This window comes from Arachis hypogaea, chromosome 18, assembly GCF_003086295.3.
Source record: "Arachis hypogaea cultivar Tifrunner chromosome 18, arahy.Tifrunner.gnm2.J5K5, whole genome shotgun sequence".
NCBI classification, from domain to species: domain Eukaryota; kingdom Viridiplantae; phylum Streptophyta; class Magnoliopsida; order Fabales; family Fabaceae; genus Arachis; species Arachis hypogaea.
This window is the reverse complement of record NC_092053.1, coordinates 21,414,097-21,427,153: the sequence shown is the minus strand read 5'-3', so window position 1 is coordinate 21,427,153 and position 13,057 is coordinate 21,414,097. Positions and strand designations below refer to the sequence as shown.

The window sequence follows — 13,057 nt, the reverse complement described above, 5'->3', positions numbered from 1 at the left end:
TTTTTATGCCCCAGGAGAAATTAATTTGAAATTTGGAATTGCTTGTGTGAGGCTGGCTTTAGGCTCAGTGAATTTGCATACTCACCATTTCGGTCCTCCTTTAAAGATGTCAACCATGGCACCTGAATCATACAAGGAGGCAGTCCTTCAGGCAAAAGAACATATTAAGGCAGGGGATATTCACTTTGGTAGTGGAAAAATTCCAGCCTTGTTTCTTGCATTCTGTTAATCTATAATCTCCTCCTCTATTGGTTGCTGTTTTGTTTGTTATCAGTTTTGAATTTCATTCTTGCTCTGTTTTTTAGATGTTCTCCAAAAAATTTTAATTAATATAAATAATTATAATTATTTTTGTAAATGAAAGTGGAGAACAGAATAATGAGGATTTAAAGAAGAGTGAAGTGACAACATGTGACACCTTTCCCTTCTTATTAAGTCAAGATTGATGATCAGAGTCAATTTAACCCTCCAGAAAAGTGCACCATTAATTGAATCATGCAAAGTCCAGATGAAATATACATGAGTTTTGCTGTTTGGTGTGACTTGTGGACTTAACTGATCCAGTCAAGTACTTTTTCCAGGCCTAATTGCAGTTTCAGAAGGGGAGAAAATATGTAAGTAAGATCATTCTTGAATCCTATGTTAAGGAAACTATTGCTTTAGACACACACTAATGTCTCCCATCATTTTCATTAGGCATCTACTGTTTTAAACTTAATTATTGTACTGTCAAATATGTTTATCATTATTGAATCAATTGGGATCTATCTATGGCCAAAAATCATGTGAGTTTTAATGTAATGTAGGACTCAGTTTCATTAATTATAGTTGTTTTCTTATTGGTTTTTTTCTTTTCATAGTTGCAGAGAGGCAAAGGAGAACCAAAACCCCATTATAGTAATGGCAAAGGATAAGGGATTCTCTATCTTGGATAATAGATTTGGGTATGACAAGAAGAGTGACACTGATATTATGTATCCTATGTATTTTGGTGTTTCTTGTGTGTTTTTTGCACTCCAAGCACTCACAAAATCACATGTTGAGGTTGAAAAATAGAGTGAAATCCATGACAGCATACTCCAAGGGAGTGCACAGCTGCTTGGGTTGATTGTGTGGAAGGTTCAGAAAGGGGTTCCGGATGGGGAAGAATATAGGTCTTCAAGCTCAGGAATGCTGAGAGGGAGATTAAGAATCTCAAGAAGATGTGGCATGAGGATGCAAAGGCCAATGAGAAAGTTGTGGGGATCTTTGCTACACAGGAGCATAGTTGGTTGCATGAAAGGCGAAAACTTCGGCAGCACATTGGGGCTCTGATGAATGAGCTGAGAGTGTTTGAAAAGAAAAAGGATGAGGCTGTCTCTGAAATGAGCCAAAAATTGAAGGAAATAGAGGATTTGCTGGAGTCCAGGGACAAAGTGATTCAAGAAGGGGAGCAGAAGAGGAAGGAGTTGGAGGAAAATCTTGCAAAGGCTGAAAGGGAAGCAGAAGAATTGAGAGAATCTGTTAAGCTTGAAGCTCAGGAACACTCCTCTGATCTCAGGAAGCACAAAACTGCCTTCATTGAGCTGGTGTCAAACCAACGGCAGCTAGAAGCGAAGCTTGGCCGCGCCATGAAGCAGTTGGAGGCTGCAAAGCAGGAGCTCGGTTCAGTCTTGGAGAAGAAGGAGGAGTCAGAATTGTTGGCCCAAAAATTGTCTATTGAGATTGTATTTTGGTTGAACTTTTGCATTTGTGTCTTTATGCATCCGACATGTTCGATGAAATGCTTCATCCATCTAAGGAAATCAAGGTAAACCTTTATGCTTATTCCTTTGAGTCTCTATCTTAGTGTATGTTAAGTTTCAATTTTAGGGTTTGTGTAATCATGAAATTCTTATTCATTTGTTTGTAAACTTAATAGTTGTCTTGCAATATAGTTTGAGTCATGAAAATGTAAAAGCTTATTACGAGAAAGAATAAGGTGTTACATATATTCCTAATTTATATGTTCAATTAATCCTCTGCTGCTGTGTGTAATAATTCTTTTGTACTTTTATTTTAATTCTTAAAAGCAAATCATTGTTTCTTATCCTAATAATAGGTAAGAGATATAAAGGTAGCATATAGGATTGAATTGAATAGGAAAGTTTATTATTACTATAGCTAACTAGTTTATTATGTAATTGAAGTTAAAATGAACAAAACTTGAAATAAAATAGTTATGCAGACTTCAAACACATTTGCTTTGCTTCATTTGATTTGGAGCTTTGACTATAAATAGAACAATGCAAAATGCTTTTGGTTAGCTGAGTGACGTGTTTCTTCTAGCTTTTATATGGATTTTTCAGATAGACATAGAAATCAAATCCTACAGAATGCTATTAGTTATTTGACATGGTATTGTACCTTTTCTCTCATATATTTCAGGGTAAATTCAACTCCGGTAAATCAACGGTGATTAATGCACTTCTTGGGGAAAGATACCTGAAAGAGGGAGTTGTTCCAACTACTAATGAGAAAGAAGTAATTCGGTTAATTTCTTGATTCTGTTTTGTTTCTTCCTTGTCCTGTACGAATATCACAATTTTTATATTATAGACTTGCATAATATATTCTATCCAATTGTATGTGCTCTGAGTAATTCTTTTACATTCATTTTTAAAACAGATGACAATTGTTGATACGCTTGGAACTAATGTGATTCTTCAGAGGCAACAACGTCTCACAGAGGAATTCGTACCACGCGCTGACTTGTGACACAAGATTGCCGATATGCCAAGCAGGACTTAGCTGCAGTGAATGGTATTGTCAATAGTGTAAATGATTTTGCAATGGATATGGAAACCGAGAGCCTTTCTTGGAGGAGACAAACTTCTTCTTTGGTAATTGGTATGTTTTAAGTTCATAATTTTTTTAATCATGACAATTTGTTTTCCTCTTAATTGATTTGCTATTGGTATGCTGTGGGATATTACCAGATTGAGACTACAAAATCACGTGCTATGGAGCTCATTGAATCTACTTTACTATTGTCAAATCTTGATATTGTCAAATCTCTTACCAATTTGCCGTAGGAGTTAAGGCTGTGACATCCTTTTCTTCAAATTCCAGCTTTCTCACAAGCTGATATCATCCCTCAAGCTTCACTTGGTCCAATAATAATGGTAATGAAGGCATATATTATTAGTTGTATGCTTTATATATTTTTTTAGGATTCTTTAAATTTTTTATATGTATAAATTAAAGTTTTCAAACGCTAAGTAGTTCTTTATTTACACATATATTTTAATCTGCATAGTTTTTATAATAATATACACTCATTTTTCAACAATTTTAGGTTGTAAAAAGCAAGTTCTTATAGCTAACTTGTATAGGTTTATCTGGCTACAAGGAGTGCAATGAATAAGGGTCAGGCAGGGAGAAGGGATTGCTAAAGTTTTTCTGAGCATTATTTTATTACTTTCTTTTTTCCACTGCCATCACTTTAATTCTGACGTATACAGTTATCATGAGGGAACAAACTATATACGTAAGCCCAAATTCAAATACATGTTCTGTGAAAAGCTTTCATAACATAAAGATATTTGTTCAAGCTTGGAAGTGATTTTAGCTTTGATTGAATGGTGTTACTGTTTATTACTTTCTATTAAAACTGAGATGCAGAACTAGCTAGGATAGGATGTGGATTGATGGAAGATAGTATTGGTTATTTAGATGTATGATATGATTTGTTTCTTATCTGCATGTGGCTCTTGTCATATTTTGCTGAAGAGTGTTCTGATTGAACCAACAAGTAGAAATACTGGCATCGGATTAGCTTTCATGGCCGTAGCCAAGGGTTACAAGGTCAAAATTACAATGCCTGCTTCAATGAGTCTCGAAAGGAGAATCACTCTGTTGGCTTTCGGGGCTGAGTTGGTTCTGACAGACCCTGCAAAGGGAATGAAGAGATTGTGGCTAAGACTTCCAATTCCTACATGCCTCAGCAATTTGTGTATATAATGTAGATTTACTCTTAAATCCTTTTTTTCTTGTAGTATTTGTGTTGTTTAAATTTGTATTATGTTTTATTACTTTTCAACAGAAAGTTTTGTATAAATATTTTGAATTTAATAAAATATTTTATTTTGTAATAATTAATTTTAGTATATTTATATTATGTACAATAATAATAATTGTTGGTAAAAATTTGAAATTTTAGAAAAAGGATAGGTTGTTATTTCTAAAAGAGTGAGTATAATTAAAAAAGTTTTAAGATTTTAGCGGCAATAGTAATGGCAACTAAAAGTGAATAACATAATTTTAGAATTATTTTTAGTGGCCATATAAATTGCCGGTAAAATGGGTTTTGGCGGCAATAGTAATTGCCACTAAAAGTGAATAACATTGCAATATTAGAATTACTTTTAGTGGCCATATAAATTGCCAAAAAAATGGCCGCTAAAACTTTTATACTTTTTGCGGCCATTAAAAAGGTTTTTACCGGCAAATGTTATAATTGCCGCTAAAACCTTTTAGCGGCGAAGCATAAGACGGCTAATGTCTAATTGCCGGTAAATGTATTAGCGGCTATTTTTATTGCCGCTAAAAGCAAAATAAATGGCCGCTAAAAGTGATTATTTTTGTAGTGGCAGCAGAATAATCGCTAAATGCAAACTAACTTCGTAGACAAAATGGAATGCTTAGTTGACGCTAATTAGCGAGGAATTTTTTCGAACATAACTCATCGCAAGTTGTTTGCTAATATAATCACAAATCTATCACATTTTGTAGCAAATCTATAGCTAATCTTTGAAAATCCTTAATTAAATTTGTAGGAATTTTGTCGCTAAACTAAAGCTATTCTAAATGAAAAAGTAGAGTTATGAAGTAGTCACTAACTTACTAGGAAATAATATGTAGCCAATTAGTTGCAATACTATCTCAAAATGTCATCTTAAATTCCTTTTAAACTAGTAACAAATCGATAGATATCTAATAAATGTTTCAATTGCAATAGAGTCTTTAATTTGTCACCATCATCAACAACAGGTATGTCGCTAATTTTTCTAGAATATTAGTTAGAATGATAACTTCGTCACTATACTAAAACAACAGCATATTATGTTTCTATTTTAGTGATTGAACTAAAAGATTATAACGCATACAAATAAAATCAGTTTATAAAAATTATACATGTTTAAATAAAATTCAAACCCGAAACAGAAAAGAAGTAAAGAAGGAGAATTGACACTAGATATATCCTGTTTCAGCTACACTAGGTGCAATGTAGCCTACATCCAGTTTCCATCACAACAATAATAGAATTTCACTATCTTTTTTCAAGATTACAAACACCAATTCTTCCCTAGGATCTACTCATTCCTAGTTGAGACAAATCCAGATTCTAACCCCAATCTGAATTTGACTTGGACTCAAACCAAGCTTTCAACAGCAAAATACTAACCCAACTTGCAAGGGAATCCCCACAAGATCATGACACACAATAGAAAAATGTACAAAGAAACTCTGAGACATCTATGGCTTTTTCTCTAATTTTGTCCACTGCCTTTTTTCTCTCATTGGCCTTTTCTTAAAAACCTCACCATGTTTGCCTTTTTCACCATGAGACTCAGACAGACAAAACTAAGAAAAAGAAAACTAAATGAACTTCATTGAAGGAGAAAAACTCAGACAGCTTTAAGGTAGCTATGAGAACTCTGTATTTTTTCTCTTTCTCTCCTTACCTCAATCCTTGACCGTTCACCCTTAATATAGAAGGTTGAAGCTTCCAAGGTTGAAATCAGTTGCACCCTTACAACATCTTTCTTCTCCAACATTGAGTAGCGGTGGCTTCACCAGAGGAGATTGAGAGGACTGAAGCTGATGCATGCAAGCTCACCTCTTCTCTCTCTCATCCTTTTTTTTCAAATTTCTTCAATCTTGGCCATTGATCTTGACTTTGGACCCCAGTTTTGATTCTAATCTTTGATAAGCTTTTAACCCATGATGGCTTCACGTTTTTTATTTTTGCTTCTTCTAGCTAGAGACTCTGAAGCTTTCTTCTTCTTTATAGCACAAAAGTGGAAATAAACTTTTTGTTGTGCCTTTACCAAGATAGATTTGCTTCTTGATCGAAGCCTTTCTTTCCTTTCTTGGTAAAGGTATTTTAGCCTTTGTTCATAGGCCTTCCTTCTATGGCTAAAATCTTTTTCTCTCTGTGCCTTCTATTTTTCTTCTTTCTTCTTCTTTGAGTGATGTGACCGAAGCAAGAGAGAGGAGAGAGAAGAGAGAATAGCTTTCTGTGGAAGTTTCAAAGAAATTAAAGTGAATTTAATTTCATGTTCCAGTTACCAAGGGATGTAGTAACCGAAGCATGCTTTGATGACCTTGGGTTATTTCCATCTTTTCTTTTAATTTTGAATGATCATTCTTGACTCTTGGGTTGTTTTCTTTGATTAGGCTTGGTTTCATTTGTTTGGCCCATTTTGATTTTTTCTTTGTTTCTTCAGCCATTTGATTTAAGCAATTGGTAATGGGCTTAAACTTTTTTGGAAACCAAAACAGGCTTCTATTGACTGGCCTAATAGAAAATTAATTTTTCTTCCTGCACACTAACAGTAACATCAAACAACCAATTAAAAATAATTTAAATACTTAATATTTTAATAATTTTTTAATTTATATTTTAATAATGTTTGATCATCATTTCAGTTTTCCAAACTCAACAACTATTATAAATCATTTGATATAGGCAATATTTTTCTTTATACATTTCTTCTCTTGTGTTTGCCAAAACTGATAAACCCTATAGTGTGTAGTTTATGAGCAGGCATAGCAGCCCTATTTTTTTGATCGGCCACATACTTATTTTTCCACTTTGAATCTAACCAGTGATCAACTAAGCTATTCCAAACATCAACTTTCATTGCTTTAGGTCCATGACCCTTAATGTCAGCAATGCTATGAGAGTTTGCCTCCTTAAAAGCTCTATCTCTTGCTCTTTTCAAAATATCAGGATAGTAGTCATGCATTGTCTTATTTTAAATAGTTCTTGCTATAGTCTTATCATAATTTGATACAAATTCATGTCTTTTCTAAATTTAAAGAAGGAAAGACTTATCAACTACTCAAACCAATTATCTGTAAAAATCACATTGAAGCAACATTATAATTACTTACAAGAAAACCTTTAAACAACTCATGCTTTATGTTTGGACAATAATCCTGCCATCTTAGTGCTGGAGAAGGCATCCTAATTAACAAATCCTTTGTAATGTCACGAGTTACCGTATGATCTGTAAATCTCTTCCTACATTAAAAAAATATACGATTACCAGAAATAGTTTAACATACAACATAGATCATCAAGAACAATAGCATCAAAGTAATAACAAATTCTAGGCATAGCTATACTACTCATAATTTTAAAATAATTCATGAAAATAACAAACCATAAGAATATAAAGCTCCCAAGAGTGCAAGACTAAAATAGCAACCATTGTCGTCTTAATGCAAGCAATCCCAACAAGAATTTTATATACCCAATAACAACTAGAATTGGTCATAAGACAGATTTAATCTCCTTTCTACACTCAGAATTTTTCATATAATTTTCTTCTAAGCACACTTTAAATTATTGCTAGTTTAAATTTAAATGAATTAAAATGGAGCTAAAGTAAATTTTATTTTCCTATATTTATATTTATTTTTCTGTTTATTTTATAAAAATAAATATAATAAATTAATAAACATTATAACATAAATGACACATGTCTAAGACTCTAACAGCAAACATACCATAACATTCTCGCTAATAGACTTATTAATTTGTTATGATGTTATAGAAAATTTTCTCCACAATTTTTTTTCAAAAACCAGTAATTGTTAATTGTAAATCATCGTGTACTTGTCAAAATACCTTTATTCTAAATAAAATGAGGCCTAAAGTATATTAATCTTACAAATGAAAACCAATCATACAAAATACATACAATTAGTAGAATAATACACTATTATAATTTAATTTCATATATTATTATACTTCTTTTAAAGAATACAGCACTTACATTACTAACAAGATTAATGAATGAACAGAAAAACATATCCATGAATTCTACCTTTGTGATAATTTCAACATGATAAAGTGTGAAATAAATATATATAAAAGTCACAACATAATCAGGGATAAAATCTAGTAATAAACTAATTAATTAAAGACACTGCACTTAGTGATACCCTTCTTTTTTATTATAAATAGAAAGTATGCGGACATAGTAAAGTCAAAATAATATTATAACTATTTATGGGTTAACACCTTTCTCTACAACTATTACCAGCTTCTTGTTACTCTTAGTTTCAATATGTACACTTGATTGTTCAACGTTATGTAGCTCATTATTTTCTGCGTTTAAAGCAAATACGTCAGATGAATTAGCACCTACGATGAATAAGAGACAATTTTTAATTAGATGTGTAGTCATTTGTGAATATGTAAACATTTAGCATCTGAAGTAAATCATACCATCTAATTGTGGTGACAGTTGTGATAAAGATTATGGGGATGATTGTGATGCTGATCCCACATTCAATTGTGTAAGATGAGGTTCATTCAGCTGAGCTTTCTAAATCTTAGCCTTAAAATCACTAGAAACGTGCAATTGATTCAAACACAGATTTTCGGCCACTTTTCTAATGCCCAAGTTTAAATTCTCAAATGCCTTTAGTAACTCTTCTTCTCTAAGCATCATCCAAGCAACACATAACGACTTTCAGCTCAAAGCGTCTGCCACGACATTAGCTTTTCCTGGGTGGTAATTTAATTCGAAGTCATAATCCTTCAGCAGCTCCATCCACCTCCTCTGACGTATATTTAGTTCTTTCTGATCGAAAAGATACCTTAAACTCTTATGATCCTAGAAGACTTGAAACTTAACTCCATATAGATAATGCCTTCAGACTTTCAGAGCAAATACAATGGCAGGTTCTAGATCGTGAGTCAGATAATTCATTTCGTGCAGTCTCAACTGTCATGAAGCGCTTGCCACGACATTAGGTGTTGCATTAGCACACACCGCAGACCTTTAAACGACACGTCACAATATACCTCGAAAGGCTCATTAGGCTCAGGTAACACTAGCATAGATGCAGTAGTCAGTTTCTGCTTCAGAGTTTGAAAACTCTCCTCGCATTCCGATGTCCAGACAAACGGCACATCTTTTCTAGTTAGCTTAGTCAAAGGCAATGCAAGTTGTGAAAAGTCTTTGATAAACCTTTGGTAATAGCCTGCCAAACCTAAGAAACTTCTGATTTTCGTCACTGAGGTTAGTCCCCCCAATCCGTAACACCCTCACTACCAAAATATCACGCTTCCGGCTGCGCCACTCTGATAGCAAGAAGTATTACGACTACTTTATATACTTAATATTAAAATAGGAGCCTGTGACTCAACACCGTATCGCTGATTTCTTTGAAAATCGGAAATAAATACTTTATCTTAAAAAAATAAGCAAGCATAGATTCATATACAAGACTTCTTACATAATATCTTATAATATAATACATATATAAAATATACAACTCCTATCCCTCTTACAAAATTGTAATAACAAAGACGAGGGAAGAAAATAATCTAATTAATACAACAACATATAAACCAAACGTAGTATAACTCTTCATAATGCTTCTTCATCCGGTTCCTGAAAAGGTAAAGCTGTAGGGGGTGAGAACCTAACCACACGGTCTCACCACGGAGTTTCAAAGTTGTCATAAGAAGATATTTAATGAGAAAAATTATTTTCAAGCTCAGTGATTATCATTGCCTTATAAATCTTTTAAAAACTAATAGGTAATCATTCAAAACCTTTTCAAAGGAACAAAGTTTAATCTTCAGAAATCCGAAACCTTTCCCTTTTTATAAGAAAATATCAGTCAGAAACCAACCACGCAATCAAACAACACAATCATTAATTCAGCACCAAAGTTCATTATCAAATGTAGCACACCAGGTCAAGCACATGCAAGACGGACAAGGAAAGCATAGGTTTAGGTAGCAGTTACAGCAAATAGTTCAAGTAGCAGTTAAGAACAGTTTAGCAATTAGGCAAACCAAAACAAGTTCAAACCCAAGCAAAGCATACAAATGCATATGATGCATGCCTGTCCTATGGCTGATGAGGCTCATCTGTCGGTTATCCAGCCAACCCGACAAGTCTGAATTGAACTTAGACTGTCCTCCGACGTGCATCCCCAAGAGTCTATGCATAGCTTTTTCTCAAATAATCAATATTGCTCAATGGGGGTAACATTCCCGGGAATTTATATAGTGTCCGGTAACACTTACGTTGGAGGGTCAACAGAGTATCGAGTTTTCAACCTGGTACACGTGGTGGCAAGCCATGGTACTTTATCCAGGGAACCTCGTATCTCAGATAATTCAAATTCATAAGCCATGTGAATAATTCAAATTTCATATCTCAACATTCTCAACATTCTCAACATCATAATCATTCATCAATCCAAATCTCATTTCCAAATTCATTCAAAAATCATATTTCAAAGAAAATCCTCATCATCCTTCTTTCCATTCCATCCATTAACAATCCCAATTCAAAATATAATTCTTTCTCTGATAAATAAATCAATCTTAAAACATATAATGTTTAAGAACAAATCTTTTTAATTAATTACTTCAAATAAGACTTCCAATTTTATAAAATTTCGGCAGCATCTCCTCTAAAACTTGGACACTGCCACCCTTTTCGGGTCCCATCCAAACATTTCTCAAATCTTTTCTGAACCATTTTCAAATCTCAAATATTTTCCAGAGTTAAACCAGTTCCAATATCAAATTATTTTCATACTAAACCAATTCCAACAATAAAACTCTTTTTAAAATAAAATCAACTCAAATATTAAATCATTTGTAAAACCAAACTAATTCAAAATCAAACCGCCCCTAGAATCAATTTAATTTCATATCTCAAATTATTTCCAAAATTGATTCATTTATATTACCAAGTAAACTCCAAAACCAAGAAAATCCACCTTTCATAATAATCAAGCAAATAACATTTCAAACCAGTTTTTATCAATAACCATACACCACTCACGCAATCAAGCACCCAATAATCCAGTCCAACAAACCATCACATCTACAAGACAAATATAATCACAGAAGTATATCTTTTTGCATCACTATCTATTTATCACAACTTTATAATATAAAATAGATTTTAGGAAAAAACCCCTACCTCGTTCGTGATTCAACTACGCAAAAAACTGCATTTCTATTCTTATCCCACAGTAACAGCATCATTACCGACCGTCCCCGTAGTAGCCACAGCATCTAAACACAGCCTTAGCTCAATCCTAAAACATTAATGTCACCTAAAACTCAGTAATCTATAACAGAAAAGCAACTAAAAGGGTTTGGAACAAGGAACGACTTACCGGGCTTACGAATAATCGAGAAAACAGAGCAATAGCAGCTCCGGTGACGACGCAGCACCTTGATGCTGTATGCAACAGCCATAGAACTCAGCAATCAAGACCCGTAACTCGATACTCGATCCTATGACACCAAGACATCAGATCCTCAAACAACTTAAAACATAAATACTAATTTAAAGGTTTCAGAACGCATCGCTTACCCAAACAAGGACGAATGGCTGAACTGAAATAACGGTAACTCCGATGGTGGTTCCGGTGATCACCGCCACGTTCCTAGTGACCCGAACGGCAGTGGAAGGACTCAATGGCAATGGCGCCCGCAGATCAGCGTTGGAGGTAGGGTTTCGGGCGGTAGAGGCGGTGTGGAACTTCGGCAGTGGCGGATCTGGTGGCGACGGCTTCTCCACGGCGACAGAGACAACTGGAAGATGCGACGGCATCTTCTCCTCACCAGCAATAAACCATCGGCGGCGACGAGAACAGACGACGGCAAGCCAGGCTTCACAGATGGCGCGGTTTCCTCCTCCTTCGCAGCCTTCTCTCTCGCCTCAGATCTGACCCGCGATAGCGACAGTGAAGACCTCGACGGTGAGGACGGCATGGGCTGGACGCAGGCTGGGCAGCAGCGGATCTTCGAAGCCTCCTCGGCGCTGCTCGCTCTCTCCTCTTCGTCGGCGACGTGGCGATGGTGCGCGACGGTGCCGTATGCGGACGGCTCTTCCTCCCCGACGCTCTCTTCCTCCCTCTCCTTCCTTCCCTTTCCTTCTGTCTTTTCTTCATTCTTCTGCTTCTTTCTTTCTTTCTTTCTTTTTTCTTTTCTGATGTTTATTGAAGGGAAAACAATTGTGGTGGCTAGGGTTCATTTGGAATAAAGGGAAAATGTGTGTTAATTAGGGTTAGGGTTTGTATATGGAATTGGGGATTTTGAGTTTGATTTGAGTAAAATAATTTTAATAAAATTAGAGTATAAAATATTAATATTTGAGAAACTAGTTTAATCTCTAAAATTACTTTAAAATATTATTTGTAGTATAAAAATACTAATTGATTCTCAATAATTTACTCTAATTGAAAATATATGGTAATATAATTAATTTTCTTTATGTTTTACTTAAAGTATTAGATGATATAAATATAAATCATCTAAAATCAAATCATATAAAATTCTTATTATTTCATAACTACTAATTTTATAATTTAAATATAGAAAATATAAAATTAAACAAAATTATAATTTAAATAGCCAAACCTCATTATTTTCAAATTTCTAGAACTTTAAATCATAAATAGGAAAATAATCCATAGGTAGAGAGTTTGGATAAAAATCTTAATTTATTTCAAATCCAATTAATTGCCTTTAATTATTTTCACTAAAAATAATTTTTGAAATTAAGACTATAAATAAATATATAATTTGGGATTAATTCAAAATAAGACTTTTCAAAGGTCTTGGGTCTTACACAATCCATCACTGCCTCAACCTTAGCAGGATCCAGAGATATTCCTTGCTGACTCACCACATGTCCCAGAAATTTCACCTCATTCTTCCAGGATTCGCACTTGGAGAGTTTTGCATACAACTTCCTTTCTTTCAGAATTCGCAGCTTAATTCACAAATGGTCTGCATGTTCTTCTTTGGTCTTAGAGT

At 34.1% G+C, this 13,057-nt stretch overlaps 1 protein-coding gene across 2 annotated transcripts; it reads left to right on the top strand.

Annotated features, from left to right (window-relative positions):
• Window positions 1-940: 940 nt before the first annotated feature.
• On the top strand, window positions 941-4,057 carry LOC112772934 (uncharacterized). 2 transcript variants are annotated; one of them, XM_025817957.2, is made up of 5 exons: window positions 941-1,789; window positions 2,407-2,502; window positions 2,647-2,861; window positions 2,958-3,143; window positions 3,751-4,057. In XM_025817957.2, the coding sequence occupies exons 1-2, from the start codon at window positions 1,203-1,205 to the stop codon at window positions 2,435-2,437; spliced, it is 618 nt and encodes a 205-aa protein (XP_025673742.1). In that variant the 5' UTR covers window positions 941-1,202; the 3' UTR covers window positions 2,438-2,502; window positions 2,647-2,861; window positions 2,958-3,143; window positions 3,751-4,057. The 2 variants fall into 2 exon arrangements, with proteins under 2 accessions (XP_025673742.1, XP_029150612.1); XM_029294779.2 differs by having other exon boundaries at window positions 2,407-2,510.
• The last annotated feature ends 9,000 nt before the right edge of the window (window positions 4,058-13,057 follow it).